General features: G+C 50.5%; 1 protein-coding gene across 8 annotated transcripts in view; it reads right to left on the reverse strand.

The window, feature by feature from the left end:
* Nucleotides 1-19,590: 19,590 nt before the first annotated feature.
* The window catches only part of MICAL2 (microtubule associated monooxygenase, calponin and LIM domain containing 2), a 153,879-nt gene continuing 147,331 nt past the window's right edge, over nt 19,591-26,138 (reverse strand). For 3 of the 8 annotated variants that reach the window (XM_060177159.1, XM_060177163.1, XM_060177164.1), the window contains one exon: nt 19,591-23,400. In XM_060177159.1, coding sequence (XP_060033142.1) covers nt 23,002-23,400 — 399 coding nt within the window. In that variant the 3' untranslated portion in view covers nt 19,591-23,001. The remainder of the gene's footprint in view (nt 23,401-26,138) is intronic. The other 5 variants (XM_060177161.1, XM_060177165.1, XM_060177162.1 and 2 more) reach the window with 4 other exon arrangements.

The following is a 26,138-nucleotide window of genomic DNA, read 5'->3' on the forward strand; positions in this document are numbered from 1 at the left end:
TTATTACTTTAAAAATATTTAGAGCTTCCCCAGAGCCCTGCCCCACTAGGGAAAGAGAGAGGCAGGCTGGGAGTATGGATCCACCTGCCAACACCCATGTTCAGCAGGGAAGCAATGACAGAAGCCAGAACTTCCACCTTCTGCATCCCACAATGACCCTGGGTCCATGCTCCCAGAGGGATAAAGAATAGGAAAGTTATCAGGGGAGGGGATGGGATACGGAGCTTTGGTGGTGGGAATTGTACCCCTCTTATCCTATGGGTTTATCAGTGTTTCATTTTTATAAATAAATAAATAAGAATAGGAAATCTATCATGCGAGGGGATATGGAGCTCTGGTGGTGAGAATTGTACACCTCTTATCCTATGGTCTTGTCAGTGTTTCCATTTTATAAATAAATTTAAAAATGTATTTATTTTGTTTTATTTGATAGCACAGAGAGAAACTGATAGGAAGAGGGGCTAGAAAGGAGAGAGAGAGGGGGTCGGGAGGTGGCACAGTGGGTTAAGCGCATGTGACGCAAAGCGCAAGGACTGGCGTGAGGATCCTGGTTCGAGCCCCCGGCTCCCCACCTGCAGGGGAGTCACTTCACAGGCGGTGAAGCAGGTCTGCAGGTGTCTGTCTTTCTCTCCCCCTCTCTGTCTTCCCCTCTTCTCTCCATTTCTCTCTGTCCTGTCCAACAATGAACAACACCAACAATGGCAATAATAATAACCACAGCGAGGCTACAACAACAAGGGCAACAAAAAGGGGAAAAAAAAATGGCCTCCAGGAGCAGTGGATTCATGGTGCAGGCACTGAGCCCAGCAATCACCCTGGTGGAAAAAAAAAAAAAGAAAGGAGGGAGAGAGAGGAGAGAGAATACACATGTGCAAAGCAAGTGGGAGGGCTGGAGAGACGGCGTCAGAGTTATGCAACGAGGTCTGCCTGCCTGAGGCATAGGCCCTGTGCCACGATGAGCCAGAGCCCCAGTGAAAGACAGTTGCGGGGGCTGGGCCTGTGGCTGTGGCGCACCCAGTTAAGTGCACCTATCACCAAGCACAAGGCTCAGGGTTTGAGTCCCCGGCTCCACCTGCAGGGGGTCCGCTTCACGAGTGGTGTCTGTCTTTCTCTGCCTCTCTCTATATCCCCCCCAATTTCTCTCTGTCCTGCCTAATAATAGCCACCAGTAGTGCCCACACCGAGCTCCAACAATAACCCTGATGGAAAAATGTATATTCTGGGCATCTGTTGCCCAGTCGTCATTCTAACCGATTTTCAATGCAGAGTTCAGGTGACCCCAGGTACTTACTCATTACTGTTTAACCACCACCCTCCACCTCCCAGAAATCTCCTTCTTCCCAAACTACAACCGTGTACCCCTCTATAACTTCTATCTCTATAACTTCAACCACTCCGGGTACCTGACGCATCTCTTGCAGTGTGAAGTGTAAATAAATAAAATAATTTTTATTTATTTATTATTGGCTAAAGACAGAGAGAAACTGAGAGGGGAGGGAGACAGAGAGAGGGAGAGAGACAGAGAGACACCTGCAGCCCTGCTTCACCACTTGTGAAGCTTTCCCCCTGCAGGTGGAGCCGCGGACTTGTACCCAAGGCCTTGCACATTGTACTGTGTGCACTTAACCAGGTGCGCCACCGCCTGGCCCCAAGTGTGAAGTCTTTAAGGTTCAGCCACATTGGCCCACATGATAGGACATGCTCCCTTTTCTTTTTCTTTTTTTAAAAAATATATATATATTTAATTTTACTTATTTATTCTGGATAGAGACAGAGAATTTGAGAAGGGAGGGGGATAGAGAAGGAAAGAGACAGAGAGACACCTGCAGACCTGCTTCACCACCTGTGAAGCGACTCCCCTGCAGGTGGGGAGCTGGGAGCTCGAACCAGGATCCTTACGCCGGTCCTTGTGCTTTGCGCCACCTGCACTTAACCCGCTGCGCTACCATCTGACCCTCCTTTTTTTTTTTTTTTTTTGCCTCCAGGGTTATCACTGGGGCTTAGTGCCTGCACTATGAATCCACTGCTCCTGGAGGCTATTTTTTCCATTTTATTGGATAGGACAGAGAAATGGAGAGAGGAGGGGAAGCTAGAGCAGGAGAGAGAAAGACAGACACCTGCAGACCTGCTTCACCGCCTGTGAAGCATCCCCCCCCCCATGAAGGTGGGGGAGGAGGGAACTCGAACCCAGACCCTTGCACGGGTCCTCGCGTTTAAATACTGTGTGCGCTTAACTGGGTACACCGCCACCCAGCCCCCTCTTCTCCCCTTTTTTAACGCTGATGAGTATATACACTATACAGACTGAATTATGGGTGGTTATTCGAGTCATTTTCCTCTTTTGTCAACCATGAATAACGGTGTTGGGGGTTCAGGTGTACAGAGAGTTCCTACAAGCGATTTTAAAAGCTCTACAGCGCCAGTCCAGCCATATCTGGAGTTCCCGTGGATCAATTTCGAGCCAGCGTCGGCACCCGTGTGCCATAAACACCCCTGGGAGACAGTGCACGGTGCCCTCTCTGCGGGAGCTGGCAAAGCCACGGGCTCCCATGAGCTGCAGCTCCAAATACAGCCCCGAGACCCTGCCAGAGAATTCAGCCATGCACTTGTCATCCTGAGAACCACAATGGGTGAAAACAAAGCCAGCGAGGTTTTTGGAAAGCCATGCAGTCTAGCTGACATCTCTGTCTCTGCTGCTTTCCATACTCAGATTAAAGTAGATCCTTAGTTATGACGGTTCACTGCAAAATGCTTTGGTTACTCTCTCTCTCTCTCTCACTGCCCCCCCCAGGAATTGTTCTTTGAATTTATTCTCTTGCCTCACTCTCACCTACTTGACAAAAGTTAGACAGAACTTCCTGTAGAGTGGAGTATGAGAAGTGCTACCAACTCCAAGCTACAAACCCAGTTTTCCCCTGTGAGCAATGAGAATAATAACTGTCCGCAGGTCCTGTTGCTCTCTGGCTGGTGGAAAACTCAGAAATCAAATTTATGATTCAGCAGAGCAACCGATTAGAGCTATGGTCTGCCTGGGGAAGGGGGGGGGGGTTAGACCTCTGCAACTGCTTTTGTTAAACCGGAAAGACTCTGAGGTATGTTTTCCTTGACGCTGGCCTAAAGGCAGCTGAGGAGAGAGGCCAGACGGGGAGGAAAATAAAGGCTTGCAAGGCTTCATATCTGGAGGTGGGAGCCTAGGGAGACAAGCCTTTCTGGATGGCACCGCAAATGGTATTTCAGGAAACGGTCTTGATGATAACATGACAAAAATCCTCACAATGGGTGGGTGAACCCAATTTCCAGGATTCCAGTCCTGTTTTGTTTTGTCTTTTTCTCCTGAGATCATCACAGGTGGAAATTCTGCCGTCAGCCATCAGAGGGTGGTGCAGGACAGGTCAAGCTCTGACTTGGTTCTGCGGGAGTTTCTGAGTCTATTCCTGCCCATCCAGAGGTCACTGAGTCAGATATGCTCGGGGTACTAAACCATGCCAAGCTGCTAAAGACAGTTATTCTCCCCAGTGTGGAGGCTCCAAGGACCGGGATACACCGCCTATGAGGGTGTGAGCTGTGAGCTTGCTGCCCGAGGGCGTGTTGCATTTGCTCCCAGTGTCCCGGCAATGCTGCTGGGCATTGCTCCAGCTCACAGCACAGTTAGTGGCCCAGTGCTGCCCCCAAGTGGCCACCGGGACACTGCTCCCAGGGCTGCATGTGGACCAATGGCAGCTGAAACGACCTCCCTTCTTTGTGGGCTGAGATGTTCAACCGAGGGACTTGGGATCCTGTTGTCTCTCCTGCCTGTGGCACATAATAGCCCCTCAGCCCCCTTTCCGCTTGAGATTCTATGGAAGCCGGACCTGGGTCTAGTTTCAACACCACCACTTACCTCGCTTCACACAATTCCTTCAAGCTCCATCCCAGATGGGGTGAACAAGGTGAAGTCACCATTTTTTAACAGCTGAGTAGTATTCCATTGTGTATCTAGACCACACCTTGCTCAGCCACTCATCTGTGGTTGGACACCTGGGTTGCTTCCAGGTTTTGGCTATTACAAATTGTGCTGCCAAGAACATATGTGTACACAGATCTTTTTGGATGGATATGTTGGGTTCCTTAGGATATATCCCCAGAAGAGGAATTGCAGGGTCATAGGGTAGGTCCATTTCTAGCCTTCTGAGAGTCTCCGGACTGTTCTCCACAGAGGCTGGACCAGTTTTCATTCCCACCAGCAGTGCAGGAGGGTTCCTTTGACCCCACACCCTTTCCAGCATTTGCTGCTGTTCCCTTTTCTCATGTGTGACATTCTCACAGGAGTGAAGTGGTATCTCATTGTTGTCTTGATTTGCATTTCTCTGACAGTCAGTGACTTGGAGCATGGTTTCATGTGCCTATTGGCCTTCTGTGTCTCTTCTATGGAAAACATTCTGTTGACATCCTCTCCTCATTTTGGATGGGGTCATTGGTTTTCTTGTTGCTCATCCACGGCTCTGCAGAGCCCCAGCCCCACTGCCCACAGCCTGAGGTCTGGCCCCTATTGCTAGCCGCTCTGCTGTGACGGCCAGTTAGCTGTGGGGCCTCTGCCCTCTGCCCTCTCCTGTGTCCGAGGGTCCAAGAGGCCTGTCCCCCGCCCAGCCAGGTGGGCCTTCCCTCTGCTCACCGTGTACAGCTTTGGACTCCTCAGGGAACTGTGCGGAGACTGCTCCCGCTGGGGCTGGGGTCACCCTCAGGGAGCTGTGCCTGGAGAGGGGCTTCGCGACGGGGGACAGTTCCTGTCGCTCGGATGTCTCCTCACAGGCCTCACTGCTACTGTAGTTAGACTCGGAGTCAGAGCTGGAGGGGAAAGGAGAGAGAGCTCAGCAAGGGGCCCAGTGGTTCGGCCCCTACTCCCTTTGCGTCTCCACCTCCAATAGACCCTGGAGTTCCAGGCAAGCAGGTGGGTAGGATGGCTCTGTGTCTAGTACACAGGTCTCTCCCTGCTGTTCATACTGGGTCCTGAGTCTAGCACCTCAGAATGTGGCTGCATTTAGAAGCGAGGTCTTGTAGGGGGCGGGGGCACTGGGCGGTGGCGCACCTGGTTGAGTGCACACAACACAGTGAGCGAGGACCCAGGTTCAAGCCCCTGGTCCCCACCTGCAGGGGGACGACTTCACGAGTGGTGACACAGGGCTGCGGGTGTCTCTCTCCTTGTCTCCGCCCCCCCATCTAAATTTCTTTCTGTTTCTAATAAATAAAATATAAAAATACAACCCTTTAAAAAATAAGAGAGGTCATGTCTTTAAAAGGGGGATCCAGCTAAAATGAGGTCGTCAGAGAGGGCTCTGATCCAACATGACTAGTGTTGTAATAAAATGGAACGTGGACACAGACGTCACAGGGTGGCACTGGGCGGAGAGGGCCGGCCGTGCCTGCCGGCCCAGGAGAGACTCCGAGCTCTTGAGCCTGTCGTTGCCACAGAGTCCGCCGGTGTCCCTTGTCAAGAGACCCAGATGGGGTCAGTGAGTCTGAAGGGGCTTGGCACCTGACTGTAAATGACCACTTGACATGCCTGGGAGGTGAGGTGTGAGGGTGGCGTTTGGGGAAATCCTCAGTCAGGGCACCAGAGTTTCTGTGCCCGGCATGTCTCTCTGCCCGCAGACGGGAGTTCCCCATCACCAGGCATCTCCACCCGACAGGTGACAGGTGACAGGTGACAGACAGCCCCACTGCACTGACAGTGCATAGGACAGGGGCCTCCCGGGACCACCAGAGCCCAAGCGTCACAGCTGGAGTGCATCTTTCAGGCCAGATGTGGCTCTGCACGCGTTAGTTCACTAAGCCTTACAACCTCCTAGAACACAGACACTACGGTCGGCCCCGTTTTACCACTGAGGAAACGGAGGCAGAGAGAGGCCACGCTGCCCCTGGGTGAAGGCCAGCTCTGGACAGTAGCCCCTGTTCCTCCCCCACCCCTGCAGCCTGAGCTCACCTGCCGCTGTCATCGTCACTGGTCACCAGGATACGCACGGCCAGCACGTCCTGGCCTCGCAGGTCCTCCCCGGGGCTGACCCTCACGAAGGTCCACTCAGAGGGCAGGGGAGAGGTGACCTCGCCTTCCATGTCCCCAGGCTCGGGCTCAGAGACACTCTTGGGCTTCTTGGGGGAGGTCGGCTCATCTGCTGAGAGAAGAGGGTCTAGAGAGATGGTGGGAAGGGGGGGCCGGGTGGTGGCGCACAAAGCACAAGGACTGAAGTAAGGATCCGGGTTCAAGCCCCCAGCTCCCCACCTACAGAGGAGTCGCTTTACAGATGGTGAAGCAGGTCTGCAGGTGTCTGTCTTTCTCTCCCCCCTGCCTTCCCCTCCTCTCTCCAATTTTCTCTGTCCTATCCAACAACAATGATCCTTTCTCTCTGTCTCCTCAGTTGTTCCTCCTCAGTTCTCCGGCCTCCAGCCAACCCTTTAATGTTGGATGCTTCCATTCCTTTACCTCACAGCCCTGGCTAGCTATTTAAGTTGACTTACCATGTTTGACGACAGCCCATGAAACTTTGGCTTTCATATGAAATGTTTCATGCTTTAAAATATCATACAGATTTCACTTTTTTCAATCACTCCAAGGCTAACCGTGTCAGACAAGGTTAAGGACTACAAAAGCTGGATAGGGCAAGAGACTGGCACACTTCAATGATGGCTCCTCTGGTCACTACCAGGCCACCCCATCATGCAGGGCCCCAGTCAGGGAATCCTGGGATTCCCACACAGACATGTTGGGCCTAGACCTCTAACACTCTCTCCACTGTCACTGGTCATCTCCATCAGGAACAACATAGTGGACCCTTTGTGGGCCTCTACAGAACCTTGCCCTCGGTGTTGGTCAACATTGGTAGGGACTGCTCCATTCTCTAAAGGGAGGTAGGGTCAACATACTCTGCCACAATGACTGCAGCCTAGAATGTTTCTAGAATGTTCCTAGCTATGACCACAGAATGGGAGCTCAGACCTACAGAGATGCAGAGGCCATACAGGCTCCTGTGCTGAATATGGGTTCCAGATCACACCAATGGGATTTATAGTTAACAATATTTATATACTTTTCCCAGACTTGGGAGCTACTGTCTGCCCAGATCCACCTTTCTAGTCCTATTTCCAACCATGACACCATCTCCCCAGACAATACCTTTAGCCCACCTGCATGTTAACTGTTGGGCTCAGGCAAAAATTATTAAAGTCATGGGCTCCTTGGAATATACCTAATATAGACCTCCTAGCCTCTTCCAAAATGGAGACCTCAAATCTCATCTGCTCTGTTCTTACCTTTAGGTTCCTGCTTATGAAACAAATTGTTCTGCTTTATATCTTAATATGTTTCTTAGCCACCAAGTTGCAGGTGCTACCATGATGCTGACCTGATCTCTCTAGGCAGATGACTTCACCAATATACCCTGGAACCCCACCTCTCCAGAGCCCTGCCCCACTAGGGAAAGACAGAAATAGGCTGGGAGTATGGATCACCCTGCCAATGCCCATGTCCAGTGGAGAAGAAGCCAGACCTTCCTTCCACCTTCTGCACCCCATAATGATCCTGGGTCAGCTTGACACCAAGAGCATAAGCCAAGTGTATGTAAACTCACGAGGGATTATAGATGTCGGAAGTTACTTAGAGTGTGGTGGAAGTCGCCCTCTTGCCCTTCTGGTTATCTCCACCTTCTCCCAGGACCTGCACAAGTTCTTAAGGGGCCCAAACCGCACGGCTAGCTGATCTTCCCCTCTTTGCTAATTTTGTTGCCAAAGTTTTTATACATCTAAGTAAACCTCCTATTTTAAAAAACCCTAAGCAAAAAGCCAATGGAAGTTTCGATTTTTTTTTTCTTTTTTGCCTAATGTGGGGCACGAACCCATGACTCTGAGATTTAAGAGACTCATGCTTTACCAACTGAGCTAGCTGGGCATTGTTCCCAACAACAACAAAAAAACTGTCCCTAATAGTTTGGTTTTTTTTTTTTTTTGTCAACTAAGTTCATGCTTCTTTTAGATCCCCAAACTCTAGAAAGTACCGTCTCATTTATGTCTTAGTGACAACAAAAAGCAAAGTACTTTATCAATATTCATATGAAGACTTTGGAGACTTTGCAGAAATATATTTCAAAGGAACCCTCAAACTATAATGACAGACTTTAGCTGAGGTGTGATTGTGGCTTCTAAAAGTGAATTTCAAGGTGTTACCAGTAAAGTTCGCTTCTTCCATTTAACCCAAAGCATGTGCTGGGGAGTTCAGGGGAATGGGCCCGCCACGTGGCATGGCAACATTGAAAATCTCAGTTTTTAAAACGCTGCTAGCAGTTATCTGCTCTAGGGTTTCTTCCAGCTGAGAAAATTCCAGGATATTCTAATAAATTAGAACCACATCTACTTAGCAAAGTCAGCGAAGCTACAAACAAGCTGGAGGCCCCTAATCCCGGAGTCCTGAGATTCCCAAACAGACTTGATGGGCCTAGACCTCAAATAAATCCCTCTCTCCATAGTTACCGGTCATCTCTATCAGGAACAACACAACAGACCCCTTCGTGGGCCCCCATAGGACCTTGCCCTCAACTTGGATCAACAATGGTAGAGAATGTTCCATCCCCAAAGGGAGGATGGACAACATACTCTATGCTACACCTGAGGAAGATGGGTTGATACTGGGGCAGCTTGGAATGTTCTTACCCATGACCACAGAATGTGAGCTCAGATCTACAGGGATGCAGAGGTCACACAGGATCCTAAGCTGAATATGGGCCTCAGATCACATCAAATTGATGGGGTTTATAGTCAACAATATTTACACGCCTTTTCCATTTTAGGGAGCTACTCTGTCCCCTGATCCAGCTTTCTGATCCTTTTCTAGCCATGACATCATCTCATGTCATCTCATTCAATAACTTGAATCCATCTGCATATCAGATTTCAGGCTCAGGCAAAAAACAAACAAACAAACAAACAAACAAAAACAAACTAGTATAGCCACAGGCCCTTTGAAATATAACTAAACTATGCCTACCAGCTATCTACAAAATGGAGGACCCCCCCCCAACTCTTCATCTGCACTATTCCAGCCTTTAGGTCCATGATTGCTCAACAATTTGTTTGGCTTTGTATGTTAACTCTCTTTTCAGCCACCAGGTTCCAGATGCTAGCATGATGCCGACCAGACTTCCCTGGACAGACAACCCCACCAATGTGTCCTGGAGCTTCCCTTCCCCAGAGCCCAGCCCCTCTAGGGAAAGAGAGAGGCAGACTGGGAGTATGGATCCACCTATCAACGCCCATGTTCAGCGGGGAAGCAATGACAGAAGCCAGACCTTCCACCTTCGGCATCCCACAATGACCCTGGGTCCATACTCCCAGAGGGATAAAGAATAGGAAAGCTGTCAGGGGAGGGGATGGGACACAGAGTTCTGGTGGTGGGAATTGTGCAAAGCTGTACCCCTCTTATCCTATGGTTTTGTCAATGTTTCCTTTTTATAAATTTTTTTTAAAGACTCTCATGCAATGGTGTTACTGTTCTGCATCGGTACTGCTCCCCCAAAGTTGTGGTCCAGTGGTGTGCATGCCCAGTGGGTATACATACCAGCCCCAAAACAGCCAGAAGCATGGCACAACATTCAGAGCAACAGTAGGGGACACTGATAGCATCATTTCATAGGAGAATTTCAAAAGAACGGCACTGCACTGTAAATGAACATATTCTTTGAAGTCTGACCTGAATATCGACATATTTTTAGTGCGTCTGGATTTCACCTAAAGACATATATCTTCTCAGGGACAGTCCAGGATTACAGAGAGGTTGGGGGGTAGTGGCAGAGGGGGGGTTTGGACTGCAATGGATGGGGATGAGAAGCATCTACTACCTTCAAGGGCACTGCCACTGTCCTCTGCCTAAACCAGTTTCACGGTCTAAGAGATAAAGCACAGGCGTCCAGAGACAGAGCTACACCAATCCTGAGGCTTCCAAGAGTGGCTGTGGCCACAAAGGGCAGTTCCCAGGGTTATTCATACACTGTCCGGTCGCCCTGGCCCACACTCCATCCTCCACTATCTGCCCTGGGTGTCGCTGTCTTACCCTAGACCACTAGGGTTTTTGTTGGGGCTTGGTGGCTGCAAGACCCCACTGTTCCTGGGGCTTACTTTTTTTCCTAATATTTATTTATGTATTTCCTTTTGTTGCCTTTGTTTTTTTTTAATTGTTGTAGTTATTATTGTTGTTGTTGATATTGTCGTTGGATAGGACAGAGAGAAATGGAGAGAGGCGGGGAAGACAGAGAGGGGGAGAGAAAGACAGACACCTGCAGACCTGCTTCACTGCCTGAGAAGGGACTCCCCTGCAGGTGGGGAGCTGGGGGCTCAAACCGGGATCCTTAAGCTGGTCCTTGCGCTTTGTACCACATGTGCTTAATCCACTGCACTATTGCCCAACTCCCTGAGGCTTACTTGTTTTATAGAGGTTGAGGGAACAAGGGAAGGGGAGATAGAGAGAGAAGCGAGGGAGAAGAGAGACAGAGAGAAGCAGAAATACTGCTTCCACTGCTTAAAAGCTCCACCCCTGCAGGTTGAGATTGGGGGCTTGAACCTGGGTCCGCACACATGATAATGTGTGCATTCTTGCCAGGCAGCCCCAGGCTGAGTGCCTGAGCTGCTCTGTGTGCTGAGGTGCATGTGCCCGGGCTCAGCTCTTGCCTGGCGCCAGGACCCTGCACAGCCTGTGTGCAGAGACCAGCTCTAGTCGAGCCAAAGCTGACTGGGATGGAAGATGGCTCAGCCCCCCGCCCCCCAGGTGCAGCCCCACGGACCTCCCAGTTTCCTCTCCTGGGACACAGGCCAGGCACCAGGGAAGTGCCAAGTGCGGAAAGACCTGTAACAAAAGGGTCTTTTCCAGTAGGGCCAGGTAGGTGATGTGTACGCAGGCCCCAAGGCAGCAAGAAACTCACTTTCCTTGTTTTGCTGTGGCTAGCAGCAGCAACAGCAGCACATTTAAAAAAAATTATTATCTTTATTTATTTATTGGATAGAGATAGCTAGAAACCAAGAGGGAAGAGGAAGGGATAGAAAGGAAGAGAGACAGAGAGACAACTGCAGCCCTACTTCACCACTTGTGAACCTTTCCCCCTGCAGGTGGGGACCAGGGACTTGAACCTGGGTCCTTGCGCATTGTAACATGTGTGCTCAACCAGGTGCGCCACCACCCGGCCCCACAGCAGCGCATTTTTGAAGCTTAGTCTGTGGACTTGGACTCTTTTCTGCCATGGAGAGAGGTACCGGGTGAGACCAGCTGTGAGCCTCCAGCCCTGCACACAGTGAGGATTATAGCCACATCTCTCGGAATGAGGACAACAGTGTAAACTCTCAGCTTTAGGAAAGGAGGCCCAGCAGCAAGCTGGCGAAGTGGGAAGAGAAATGGCCTGGGGTGCATGGTCTTCCCCTGGGGAATGCCCAGTGGTCAGGGCTGAAAGACCCCAGCCCTGAGCAAACCTGGCTCACGGCTCACTTCAGCTCATCTCAGGGCAGGTGGGCATGGGATGCAGCTATGTCTCGGTGGAGTCCCAGCGGACCAAGGGGTGTGTCTGCCCATGGCTGCGCCTACACAGGCTGAGACGAGAGGAGGAGAGGCCCCATCTCTTCTGCACTTCCAGGCCTCCGGGGTCTTTATCTGGGTGGGGCGGTCACTGCTGGTCCCCACGGGTCTCTGCGAACTGTGCTCTGGACAGGCTGGTGTGGATGTGGACAGCGTTCCCTGACCTCATCTGGGTCTCGATGTGAGGGTCCCTGGGTGGGAGGGTGTGTGTGTGTGACCTGTGACCTGGGCCTTGATGCCCAAGGAGCTCCCCTGGATCTGCCTTCTGCTGCCACCTCAGGCCTGCTCCGAGAGGCTCACCCCCTCCAAGTCCCACGGCTGCTCACCATCTGCCTGACGATGGTGCTGAAAGCCACACCCTGGAAGACAGTTGGAAAAGTGCCGACTTCCCTCCCCCGCGTCAGTCAAAGGGTCCTGCACAGGTGACACTCAGCCATGGTTCTCTTCTTTCAGGCTCTCCCTTCAGAGGGCATGCTGGCCCTTTATCTGCTCTGGTAACACATTCTGAGTCTCCGCGGCACGGTGAGCACGGTGCTACCCATCAGAGTGTCCACGAGATACAAAGGTCTGGGTGAGCAATGACAAAGGGGTGGTGTCCCCGTGGCAGAACGCGACTCAGCATTTTTGACAATGGGGATGGAGCTGGAGGGGGTCGTGCTAGGAGAGGGCACATTTATGGAGTGGGAGTCACGTCATCCTGCTCCTGACAAACTGGAAACAACAACAACAATGAAAAATCACCTGAAAACTCAACAAAATACAACCAGGATCTCTCCAGAAACTCACTAAGCCACAGACACCCAGCTGTGGATGCAACTATGATTCCATCCTGAACTCCTTGGGCCTGGAGCCTCAGCTCCGCAGAGCCCTGCCCTGCTAGGGAAAGGTAGAGACAGGCTGGAGGTGTGGATGGACCTGTCAACTCCCTTGTTCAGTGGAGAAGCAATTACAGAAGCCAGACCTTCCACCTTCTGCACCCCATAATGACCCTGGGTCCATGCTCCCAGAGGGGTAAATGTTAGGGGAAGATGGCCAGAGGGCTCTGAACACCAATTCCATTAGGACCTGGAGAGAGAAGAGGGAGAAGAAGAAGAAGGAGGAGGAGGAGGAGGAGGAGGAGGAAAGGAAAGACACTTAGAAGTAGTAGGTGTGACTTAGAAAGGAAGAGAAGGACCATAGGGAAAAAATGGGCAAATACATATGAATATAGATAGTTACAGAAATAACAGTGAACACTTATCTGTGATCTTCAGAGAACTGCAGTTTCCAAAGGAGGGAATGGGGACACAGAATTCTGGTGGTGGGAAAGGTGTGGAATTATAAGCCTGTTATCTTATAATTTTGTAAATCAATATTAAATCACTAATAATAATGATAAGAGATGAGAAGAGAAAGACAAATACTGAATTATCTCATTCATGTGGGATATAAAGAAGGGGAGGAAAGGAAAGGAACAGATAAAACCAAACTAAAGCTAACCCTTGGGTTTAAACACAGAACTGCTGGGAGTACGGATCCACCTGTCAACGCCCATGTCCCACGGGGAAGCAATTACAGAAGCCAGACCTCCCACCTTCTGCATCCCACAATGACCCTGGGTCCATACTCCCAGAGGGATAAAGAATAGGGAAGCTATCAGGGGAGGGGATGGGATCCGGAGTTCTGGCGGTGGGAACTGTGGGGAACTGTGCCCCTCTTATCCTCTGGTCTCTTCAATCATTATTAAATCAATTTTTTAAAAAAATCACAGAACTGAGTTTTCCAAAGGGAGAGACCACAGGGTCAAGGTGAAGGGATAGTGGCACTTTGGTGGTAGGCAAGGCGTGACAATGTATTAGCGCTTTCTTTTGAGACTTGTTAGTTAGACAGAGAGACTACTGCCACTGGCCGCTTCCATAAGGAACAGCGTCTTGTGGGCCCTCTCAGGACCTTGGCTCTACCATAACGCAGTGACGGTAGGGATAGCCCCAGTCTATGAAGGGAGGCTGGGGGGGTCTCCCTGCCACTTGAAAAAAAACTGGTCCTGAAATGAGTGCAGCCTGCAATGTTCCTCAGATGTGACCATGAGCTACAAGCTCAGACTAACAGGGACTCAGAGGTCACACAGGCTCTGGTGCTAAATATGCATTTACATATGGGCCCTAGGGCAGGTGGATGGAGAGAGATAGTTAATTTTAGCCACAAATCTTTTTTTTTTTTTTTTTTAATAAGAAAGGGAGCTACTCCCTTTCCTAATCCAACTTTCTAGCCCTTTTCTCCACTTGGACACCATTCTCTCAGACAATATTCTCATCCAACCTCAGGCTAGCTACCAAACTCAAGCAAAACGACTATAGGTGTGTGCCCCCAGGAACACGCCTAAACTGGTTCTTCTAGCTTTCTTCTACCGTAAAATCCCTAATCTCATCTGCTCTGATCCTACTTTCTGGCTCCTGTTCATTAACCATCTTGTCCCAACTGAGGTCACGCCGCCTTCCAGACACCAGGCTGCAGATGCTACTATGACTCCACCCCGACGTCTCTGGGCAGACGACCTCACCCGTGTGTCCTGGACCCTCACATCTCCAGAGCTCTGGTCCACTCGGGAAAGACAGAAACAGGCTAGGGGATGGGTCCACCTGTCAGAGCCCATGCTCAGCAGAGAAGCAGCTACAGAAGCCAGAACTCCCACCTTCTGCTGCCATAAACAGCCTTGATCCACACTCCCGGTGGGGAGAAGTGACATGAAGATAAGATGAAGATAAGAGGACTCTGCACTCCAGCTCCATCAGCTCCCAGAGAGAGAAGGAAAAGGAGAGGGCATAGGGAGGTGGTTGTGATGTCGTGAGTGGCTTAGAGGGAAGAGAGGAGTGAATCAGAAAAAGAAGGGGCAGCTATGTATAACTGTGGACATAGAGTTGTAGAGAAGATGGTTGGCCCATGTCTACAACCTCAGGGGAACTGTGGTGATGGCAGTGGGGAGAGTGAAGATTCAGAACCCTGGTGGTGGGAATGGTGTGGATTCAAACCCCTGTGGACATGTAATTCTCTAATATAAAAAGTTAAAGAGAGAACCAGAGCATCACTCCAGTACATGTGATGCTGAGGACTGATCTGGGGACCTGATGCTTGAGAGTCCAGTGCCAATCCGTGGTACCACCCCCCAACCCCCATCACAGCGGGTGTCCCTGGTGAAGAGGTATGGAAAAGCAATCCTGATCCATGCACGATGACCTCAGTAAACAACAACAATAAAAGAGCTGAGGGAGGTGTGCCTGCAGAAGACCGGGACTTGGATCACCAGAGAAAGGTCGACGGTGGCCCCTAGTGTTGGGTAGTATGCCACCTCCCCCTGGCTTCTGCTTAACCATATGCCTATATAGGGATTTACTGATTCAAAGCTTTGGTCTATTTACATAAATCACTTTTACATTTACATAAAGCACTCCCTCCAGGGCATTGGTGGTTCAGTGATAGGATTCTCGCCTGTTCCGCCCCCTCCTTGTCACACTCTGATTTTCACCAGTCACTTTTCTCTCCACCCTCTCTATATCACATCCTGTTTCCACCCTACTTGGAGAGTATAAAAACAGCTGCTCTTCTGATTAAAGACACTTGGAAATTGCTTTCCGGCTCCGAGAGTTCCAGAGTGTATCTCCTGCGGAAGTTAGTGTGGGACGAGTTCCTGATCCCTCTCCCACGCAGCAGCCTAGATCGGCTCCAGTTGAGTTCTCTCCAAGCCAGAGAGCACTAGCTCGGGAAGAAGCACCCTCAGGCTATCCCGGCACCCTAGCGTGAGGCGGGTCTCTGCTCAGTCTCCTCCCTGACAGTGTCCTTGCGGCTCTCTGAGCCCAGCCATCTGCGATGACCAGCACAGCCTCCTCCAGGGCTTCTGCTCCCTGCTGCACAGAAGCAGGACAGAGCACTGCTCAGCGCTCAGCAGAAGCACTCTGGCTGCCCCGCGTGCTGTACTGAGCTCGCACCATCACGACCCCCAAGGCCACTGCTCACCTCACTCACCACAGGATGTGCCCACCAAATGCTGTGTGCAAGCCGGGTCTAGGGCCTTCGCAGGCACCCAGGTTCCCTGAGGTCAGCGGCCAACTCCTGCCTGGGGTTGTGGGGACATCCCTCTATAGCTAGCTCTAGATTTCCTCCCTGGGACCAGAAGACTTCTCTAATGTCAGTGCAAGGTCGCGGGGAGGAGGGGAGAACAGACGTCCACCGTACCACAGATAGGGCAGGCAGAGGGCATTCAGCCAGTGACAGCTTACCCTGCAGCACCGGAAGGATTCGGAGGAAAACTTGCCAACACAGGAGCCAGGGACGACAGCCCGCTCATGCTGGCTGACCCCTCACTCCACTTGATAGTCAGTCAGGTCACACTGAGATCTGTTTCTTCTGCTCAGTCTGCCCTGGGGCGTTAAGTCGAGAGTTCAGAGCCTTCCTCTGTGGATTTTCATCATTGGTGGCACACGGCCTCCCACAAAATACTCAATACTGATTCTTAAGTTCCTACTGTATTCTGAGGGTCTACTAGAACTTTGTCTTTGCTGATTCAGTGGGTATAATGTAAGTAATAACTATGAAAACAGATATCTATTTTTTGTCTCCAGGGTTACTGCTGGGGCTCTGTGCCAACACTACAAACCCACTGCTCCTGGCTGGCCATTATTTTCCATTTTATTTACAGGACATAGAGAAATTGAGAAAGGAGCATGGGGCCGGAGAGAGAGAGAGGGGGGGAGAGAAAGACAGACACCTGCAGACCTGCTTCACCGCTTGTGAAGTGACTCCCCTGCAGGTGGGGAGCCGGGGGCTCGAACCCAGATCTTGGTGCTTTGTACTATGTGCGCTTCACTGGGTGCGCCGCCGCCCGGCCCCCGACATACTTGCTAACAACAACAACGATGACATCAATAACAACAACAACAACAATAAAAAAAACACTACAAGGGCAACAAAAGGAGATAAATATTTTTTAAAAATTTCACTGTTGTAGGATCAGATTCAGATTTTCCCTCAGCTGTTATTTCGTGTCCTTTACATGCATGTATATAAATATATATTTATTTATTTCTCCCTTTTGTTGCCTTGTTGGTTTTTTAATTGTTGCTGTAGTTATTATTGTTGTTGTTATTGATGTCGTCGTTGTTGGACAGGACAGAGAGAAATGGAGAGAGGAGGGAAGACAGAGAGGAGGAGAGAAAGACAGACACCTGCAGACCTGCTTCACCACCTGTGAAGCGACTCCCCTGCAGGTGGGGAGCCAGTGGCTCGAACCGGGATCCTTGCGCTGGTCCTTGCGCTTTGCGCCACGTGTGCTTAACCTGCTGCGCTACCGCCTGATTCCCTACATGCCCATTTTAAAAGCTGACAGAATTATCTTTGTTTCATGTTTTTTTTTTCTATGTGATTTTCTTCCTCACTAGGATTTAAATCTTAGAAGGTTAAAACTGTAGTCTAATCAGAATTTTCTTCTATTATTTCATCTTTTCTGATTCTTATTTCTGTGGCACCTGGGACCACACACACACAGGCTCCATTTTTCACTCAGAGACAGTGAGACACACAGAGAGGCACCATTGCATCTGCCCTGTGGTGGTGAGCCTCTAACCTTGGTTATGCACATGGCAAGGAATGCACCTTACCTGGTTCTCTGTCTCTCCTCTCCCTCCCTCCCTCCCTCCCTCCCTTTCTCCTTCCTTCCTTCCCTATTAACTTGAAAAATTCTAAGTCCTGGGGCTGTGTGGTGGCGCACCTGGTTAAGCGCACATGTTACAGTGTGCAAGGACCTGGGTTTGAACCCCCGGTTCCCACCTGCAGGGGGAAAGCTTTGTGAGTGGTGAAGCAGGGCTGCAGATGTTTGTCTCTCTCTCTCTCCCAGCCCCTTCCCTCTTGATTTCTGACTATCTCTATCTAATAAACAAATAAAGATTTTTTAAAAAAATCTAATAATAAAAAAAAAACCTTTGAAATTATTTTTAAAAAACTCTCTTCAGTGTTTCCACATTACAGAGCAGTCTACTGGACATTTGTGCAAAGAGATTCTCCTCTCCAAATTAAAAATAAACCCACTTCAAACAGGGACATCCCAGTTGAACAGTTCTACTTCTTTACCAGAGATTTTAACATGGTGATGAATCTTAGGGCTTGCCAAGGTTTGGGAAGTAAGGTAAGTTTAGCACAGACTCAAAGGAGACCTCTGCTCACAGAGTTTGCTCTGGAGTTACTCCCATGCCCACACAGCGGAGAATGCTGCGTTCACCCAACCTTATATAAAAGCCCATCAAAACCCCAAACGATAAAGCTTCGTGAGAACAGAGACTTTTCTCTGCTTCCCTGCTACATTTCCAGAACACCGCGAATCCTGAAGAACCAGAAGCATCCATGCAGTGAATCAAATCTGGTCTATACAACACCCAGACACACACATTCCAAGGCACTGGGAGAAGCAGGGATCTGTGTGGTTGCCTGTTATCTCCCTAACACCTAGACAAAGCCTCGGATATGGTAGACATTTGAAAAACAGGTTGGAAAAAAAGAGTAAAAAAAGACACAAGCCACATGTCTAAGCCAGCTCCTGACATCAGTTCCTAACACCCTGTCTTTGGCGGCAGGGGAAGAACATCTGAGTCTAGATGTGAAGGTGGCTGTAAAGGCAACAGATGTGCCAGCAGCTCGGGGTCCTAGAAATGCCCCTTCCGAGGTATAAAGACACCATGACGCTCACAGATGAGGTTTTGTACCAGTGCCAGAAGCCAGCGACACCCAGCTTGGCAATGCAGCCTGCAGAGATGGAGGCTGGGGAGCTCTGGGCACTGTTTAGGTCAGCCAAGCCAAAGTCCTAATCCTTTCCTTCATTGCAGCCCCGGGGCTGGGCCAGAGATGGCCCCGGATGCTATCCTTAAAAGTAACACCTGGGCGTCTTTGGAGGTGTGAAGGTTCTGAAGCCCCACAAATGGTTCTCCGCCTGCTGGGTGCTTGTTGGTTTTGCTGCTGTACCAAAACCCAAGTCCAGTCCTTCCTCCTTACCTTCTACCCCTCACCCCACAGGACCAGCAGGGCATCTTCAAGACAACTTCTACTACGGAGGAATCTAAGACAGTGTATGCTGCCTAAGAAATGCCTTCCTTCGGGTCCACAGCTTGGCTGTGTCGTGGTGGCTGGATGAAGGAGCTGCTAATCCGGCCTGCACCTGACAGCTGCGGTGACACGGAGCCCCACACGGCTATGCCCAGCATCCAGCGAAGAAGAGTACCAGCTTTTTTTAAAAAAGAGATCCCAAAGCCTAGCCCAGGAGCATTCGAGACATTTTCCAAAATATTACCTCTGGGTAATATTTCCTTTCAGGGCACCCAGCACAGCCCCAGAGAGTCCCAGGTCACCGCAGGTGCAAGTCCCATCAGCAGTTTAGGGGAGACTGAGCTCTCCCTAAACCAACCCCTGCATTTGAGGTTTGAGCAGCTTCCATGGCAAAGAAAGGAGGAGACAGTGCGCTTTATAAAGAACCGTATTTATTTTTCATTTACAGCGTCAATTACCATAAATAGAGCTAGACATTGTTTGCTGCGTGTGCAAAATACAGGGTTCCGTATGGCACTGGAAATGACTACCAGAGGTCACGGACGTGCGCAGCGAGGAGAGGGGTGGTGGGGAGACTAGCTAAGAGGAGGCCGAGAGGGGAGGAGGGCGCTCTTTGGTCAGCATTCTAGATGGGGAGGGGGCTCTGCAAGAGAGGAGGAGCGCAGAGACTTCACACTGGCTGGGATCTGCACCAGTGCGAGCCTGGCGGGCGGCCTGCAGGCTGTGTAGACGGGCCGAGGGGCGGCATGGCTCTGGGCTGCATGCAGGACAGACACCACCTGTAGCCTGACACTGAGAGGCTTACAGCAGAGGCCTGCACTCAGTGGCCAGGGCTCTTTAAGCACTCTCTGACTGCACTGCTGCAGACAGTGTTTAGGGCAGAGCCACAGGGGCACTGGCATTGCTTACACCAGGCTGGGAGGTTGAAGGAAACACCTGAAGCCAGTCTTCAACCCCTCCTGGCCTGTGGTGAGGATCTGTCCAGCAGAAGCCACTGGACCATGTGGTGTGTTCGGAGCTAAGAGAGACAAGAGCCCCAGCGAAAGCCTCGGGTCTGTAGCGCAGGCCGAGTCAGAGGAGAGGTCGGCTGGAAAATCACGGTTATGCGTTCAAAATTCGAAACTGGGGATGAGGCCCGGGGTGAGGCTTTCAAATCCCTCCCCAAACAACTGCCCTTGGCTTTGATCCACGACATCACTGTGATCTGCATCGGAACCATCTGGACAGATGCAACATGCATTCTCAACGGCTAGCTAGACAACAAGAGTTCTTTCCAAAGGCCGCATAGCCTCTCTGTGGTGCCGCCTCGCAGCTGAGGCCAGCCCCTTCAGGAGCTCTGTCAGTGCAATCACAGAAGCGTGCTCACATGCAGGCAGGCGGCAGGGGAGCGGGGAGGTGGGACATGCACCTGGTGTGGACCGGGCAGCAGGCTCAGAGGTCAGCAGAGTCAGACGTGACTTCCCGGAGGGACACGCCCTCCCCACGCTGTTAACCCACCATGCCACCCAACGAGTCCGTTAGTATGCAAGGCGTTCACAGCACAACCAGTACCATGGCGCGGAAAGACGCACGGCAGGCACGGAGAAGCGGGTTAGGGGTTAGTACCACTCTCTGAAAATTGGCACGAGAACCAGTCACCTCAGAGCAGAAGGGTGTCAGCCGAGAAGTGGGTGTAGCACTGGAAGGCTGAAATGAACTGACGGCCACAGTGCGGAGTGGGAAAGAGAGAGAGAGAGAGAGATGGAGAAAAGAATTTAATCTGAGGAGAAAAAGACAATGACTGGCAGCTGAGCAAGGCACAGGTGTTGGTAATAAGGCAACCATTTTAAAAGGGGGAACTTAGCCCCCTAACAGATCGACGCTTTCTCGGGACACACAAACCTTTCGGGCGTCGACCTGTCACTTAGGTAAAGGGCAGACATCTTTGGGAGGACCACTGCAGTTTCCAATAAAGGCAAGGAGACACAGAACGCTGGTGGTGGGAACACTATGGGGTTCTACCCCTGTTAGCTCCTGATTTTGTAAATCAAAATGAAATCATTTAAAAAAAAAAAAAGAGTAGAGGCCTGTCACTGACAAGCGACACCTCTCCACTGCACTTCATTCAGAAGCACCCTTCATCTCTCTGGGTCAACTGAGCCTCTAGGCCTATTTTTCACCCCGGGGGCTCCCCGTCCTTGTGTTTTGGCGTGCCCACCAGGAAGGTTCAAGGTCTCGGGGTACATAAACATCTCAGGGTTTTGACAGGCACACCCTGTCTCATCAGAGACATTCAAGTCAGCCTCCTGACAGTTACGGATGGCATTCTCAGAGAACTCAAGCTGGCTTCCTGGGTCATTCCACAAAGCCTCTTGGTCCTCCCAGAGCTGCTGATAGCAGTAACGGGCCCACACCTGTTTCTCTGGCGTGACCTAGGGAACCGACTTTCTAGAGTCAAACATCAGTCAGTCAAGGGCCCACTGCACCTTGGGAAGTCTGGGAAAACACCACGCAAGTCACCGGGCTGAGAAGAGTTCGCATCAAGGACAAAGCAAGGACCAGTTTTCATGAACTTGGCCTCCACACTTGGCCCCTGACTGCCCCAAGGGCTTCACCCTCTTCTCCCTGTCCTGTAGGAACTTGTGATCTCAAAGCTCTCAAGAGTTTGGACTCCACGGGACCGGGTGGGGGCACACCTGGTTGAGCGCATATGTTAGAATGTGCAAGGACCCAGGTTCAAGTCCCTGGTCCCCACCTGCAGGGGGAAAGCTTTGCGTATGGTGAAGCAGGGCTGCAGGTGTCACTCTCTGCTTCTCTCCCTCTCTATCACCCCCTTCCCTCTCGATTTCTGTCTCTACCCAATAAATGAAGATAATAACTAAAAAAAAAAAAAAAAAAAAAAAGAGTCTGAACTCCTGACCTATATGAGCTCTTCCCTTACTTAGTCTAGAGGAAAGCTCTTGGGTTCCAAAGGCGTAAAGCTGTCTCCGACCTGCAGTTCTCTAGACATACTGAGTATGTGACGGAAGACTCTTCCCATCACCCTCTCCATTGTTCAGCCAGGCCTGGAGGCTGAACTAGCTCCAAGGAGAAAGGGCCAGGTGCTGTGAGCTCCTTCAACTGCCCGGAGTGAAGAACATGGTTAGACCAGCATCTGGTTAGGCTGTTCCTGGGATATATTTCTACATCACTCAGTAGATAATTCCACTCTCAGCCTCCCAGCCAGTCAAGACAGAAAGGAGCTTCCCTCTGGAGAGCAGACACACTCCGTTGCTTGAACAGTGTGAACATAAATGATTTCTGTCTGTTTTGACCGAATAGGTTTGGCAGCTCAGTGTCTGCAAGCCATGCTCACTGGCATGTCAAGCTTCCCAGAATCTGGACCCTGAGGTGCTCCCAAAAGCTCTTGGTCTCAAAGTTCACTGAGGGAGAGCTGGTAGGTCTTTCCCTCAGGCTGACCAGGAGAGACTGGAGCTGTCATGGCTTAGCTGAGAGCCTGCACTGGGGGCCAAGAGGAAGATGGGCCACTCACCACTGCTGCTCTGCACTGGCTGGATGGAGCTGTCTGTGGCTGGGGGCCCGTGGGCTCTTACTGCCCTTTAGTGGGAAGGAAAAACGTTTGTCTGCAGCAATCTGGCTGAAATCCCATGGTGCTATGGTCATCTACTTGTGACAGCCCAAGGAAAATCTTTAAGCTACAATTTGACTTCAGATTGAGGGAGTAAACAGTTCTCCCTCCCCTCCAGGGGATGATCAACGTGACGATCACACATGATGCTCCCATGCACCTTCTTTGCTGAAAGTCTATGCTGACCCTCTAGTCTTTTCAGCTAAGACTGTGACACTTTTAAACTGCAAAGAACTGCCACTGTGGACAAGTGGCATTCAGAGACATAAAAGGAAAGGCACTGTCCCCGTGATGGCAGCAGTGATGTGCATGACGGGGGGGGGGGGGGGGCTTTGTTATACCTGTGTTTAGAAAAACTGATGCTCAGGGATAAAAAAAAATGCTCTCTCTTGACTACTCAAAAAAAAACCTAAAAATTTGAAATGTAAACCCAGAAACATGGCTCACTTTGGTATATAAAAAAAAAAGGACAAAGCTAAACACACACACACAGACACACAGACACACACACACACACACACACACACACACACACGTATACCAAAAGCAAGCTTCCGGTGGTGCAGGCCTCAGCACTGTGGACAGGCTGTTCATTTCCCTGACAAGGCCAGCAGCAGGTGAACAGTGTGAACCGCTGCTCTGGCTTTGCACTAACGGGAAGGGTGCTGGGCTCCCCAGCCAGCGTCCCAGAGAGCTGCCGCTGCACCATCTGCGCTGGAAATGTTAAGGCCCTGGGGGCGGCCGTGTGTCAGTGGGGCTTGACGGGGAGGCATCGGAGCAGCCAGATGCGGACGCTCTCGAGGGCCTCCCGGGACTCCTCGTACATGGAGGCCAGGACCTCCGAGAACACCCAGAGGAGAGGCAGCCCGAGGCTCAGGAGCTCGTATGTGTAGCTGTAGTTGTGGGCATTGTCCCTGACGTGGAGGCCGGTGGCGCGCAGGAGTCCCTGAATCCAGGTAAGCAGCCTCCGGGGGAAGTGGCACAGGCCCCAGGCCACCCTGAGTGGCCAGCCGAGCGCCCTCCTAAGGGAGGAAGTGGTGATACCTGGGGCGCTGCCTTCAGGGGTGCCGATGCTGGCCACAGCACAAGAGCTTTCCGGGGCAGGGTCTCGGCGGGGCGGTTCTTGATCCTTCCACGTCCCCTCCTCCTGGGAACGAAGAGCACAGAGAGGACCTTCAGACCACTGGCCTCACAGAGGACTGGCACGGAGAAGGCGTGAGCCCTGAAGAGGAAGTTTTCTGGTGGACAAGTTGACCATAGGATTCACAAGCCAGCTAAACACATGTTCTCTCTCTCTCTCTCTCTCTTTCTCTCAATATTTATTTGTCTATACCCTTTTGTTGCCCTTGTTTTTTATTGTTGGAGTTATTGGTGTTGTTATTGATGTTGTTCGTTGTTGGATAGGACAGAGAGAAATGGACAGAGGGGAAGACAGAGAGGGGGAGAGAGAGACAGACACCTGCAGACCTGCTTCACCGCCTGTGAAGCGACTCCCCTGCAGGTGGGGAGCCGGGGGCTCAAACTGGGATCCTTACGCTGGTCCTTGTGCTTTGTGCCATGTGCACTTAACCTGCTGCGCTACCTCCGGACTCCCCCCATCATAGTTTCAAACCCAGATTTTATGATTCAAATTCTTTGTTCTAAAATGATTTACTTATTTATTGTCAGAGAGAGAGAGGAGAGTGCACAAGGTGGTGCTGGGGCTGTCAGTGACTCCCCACCTCCAGTGCCAGTTACGGTGCCTTTCCCGCTTTTTTTTTTCTTTCTTTTTGCCTCCAGGGTTATCACTTGGTGCCTACACTATGAATCCACTGCTCCTGGAGGCCGTCTTTTTTCCATTGTCGTTGTTATTGATGTTGTTGTTGTTGGATAGGACAGAGAGAAATGGACAGAGGGGAAGACAGAGAGGGGAAGAGAAAGACAGACACCTGCAGACCTGCTTCACCGCCTGTGAAGCGACTCCCCTGCAGGTGGGGAGCCGGGGGCTGGAACCAGGATCCTTACGCCGGTCCTTGTGCTTTGCGCCACCTGCGCTTAACCCACTACACTACCACCTGACTCCCCAATTCTATTTCTAATGGCAAATGCTAAGAAATTAAACTGTAGATAAAGATGGTCACTGTCAAAAATAGTAAACAATATAAATGTCCAACAATATGGGGTTCATTGACTAAATTATCAACCGTGATTTTTTTTTACAGATATCAATAGTTTGTAGAGAGCTCTGAAAGAGTGATTCATGCTAGGGGAAGCTGTTCTGATACAGTGCCGGAGTGAAAAGGAAGAATTTAAAACTCATCTTGGATGGAACTTGAAGGAATCATGTGAAGTGAGATCAGTCAGAAAGAGAAGGATGAGTATGGGGTGATCTCACTCACAGACAGAAGTTGAAAATTACTACCATGACGCCAATCTGACTTCTCTGGGCAGACAACCTCACCAATATGTCCTGGAACCTCACCTCCCCAGAGCCCTTCCCCACTAGGGAAAGACAGAGACAGGCTGGGGGTGTGGATCCACCTGTCAACACCCATGTCCAGCAGAGAAGCAATGACAGAAGCCAGAGCTCCCACCTGCAGCACCCCATAAAGAATTTTGGTCCATACTCCCAGAGGGATAAAGAATAATAGGGAACCCAATCCCTCTAATAGAGATAAAAAAAAAAAAAAAAAAGGATAGGGAATCTTCCAATGGAGGGGATGGGATATGGTACTCTGGTTGTAGAAATTATATGGAATTATACCCCTCTTATCCCACAGTCTTGTTGATCATTATTAAATCACTGATAATTAAAAAAAAAAAACCAAGAAGCTGAAAAATAAGAAAAGCAGAACTTGAACTGGATTTTGGTGTATTGCACCTAAGTAAAAGACTCTAGTGTTGGGGAGGAGTGTTCAGGTCCTGGAACATGATGGCAGAGGAGGACCTAGTGGGGGTTGAGTTGTTATGTGGAAAACTGAGAAATGTTACACATGGACCAACTGCGGTATTTTACTGTTGACTGTAAACCATTAATCCCCATGAAGAATAAATAAACAAATATAAAACAAAAAACTTCAGAAATACATTCCAACCAGGTAAGATATAGCCTCATGGGGAGAATTCTAGAAGGAAATTCTACAAAATGTGTAGTTTTCTTCAGGATAGATAGTGATGATGACTTGCCTTCTTTATAAATCCTTTTGCTGATTGGGGAGGGTGAAGATGGGATGATCCTACTCATAGACAGAAGTTGAAAAATAAGAACAGAAGGGAAAACACAAAGCAGAAATTGGACTGCAGTTGGTGTATTGCACCAAAGCAAAGGATTCTGGGGTGGTCTGGAGGAACATTTAGGTCCTGGAACATTATGAAGGACCTAGGTGGGGGGGGTGTACAGTGTTATGCGGAAAACTGAGAAATATTACACATGTACCAACGACTGTATTTAAAGTCGACTGTAAACCATTAATCTCGCCAATAAAGAAAAAAAATCCTTTTGCTTCTGATCCATCTTCCTATCTTGAGTCTATACAACTTGTGTGTTCAGAAAAACAAAGCTTTAAGGGTGAGTACTGCTGGGAGTGTGTGATTCTGATAGAGCCTGGCAATGTTCGCTCAGAGCTGCCAGTGTGGGGCGCTACTGTGGGCTCTTCACAAACGCAGCAGGCTGACCACCTGGCAGGCGTCTGCCAGGCTGAAGAAAGGAGCTGGAGATAGTCCAGGTCAGCTTTTGCACCAGGCGTCCTTGCCAGCAGCACTGAGCCTCGGGCACGGGGCACGTGGCATCTGCATGGCGTCTCATACAGGCCCCCTGCCGACCCCCAGGGAAGCTCTCCGGGCTTCTCAGGAGAACCCACATGGTGGCTTACCTGCAGTGGGCCACACCTCAGTGGGCCACTGAGG

The sequence above is a fragment of the Erinaceus europaeus genome, chromosome 17, assembly GCF_950295315.1.
Source record: "Erinaceus europaeus chromosome 17, mEriEur2.1, whole genome shotgun sequence".
Classification (NCBI taxonomy): domain Eukaryota; kingdom Metazoa; phylum Chordata; class Mammalia; order Eulipotyphla; family Erinaceidae; genus Erinaceus; species Erinaceus europaeus.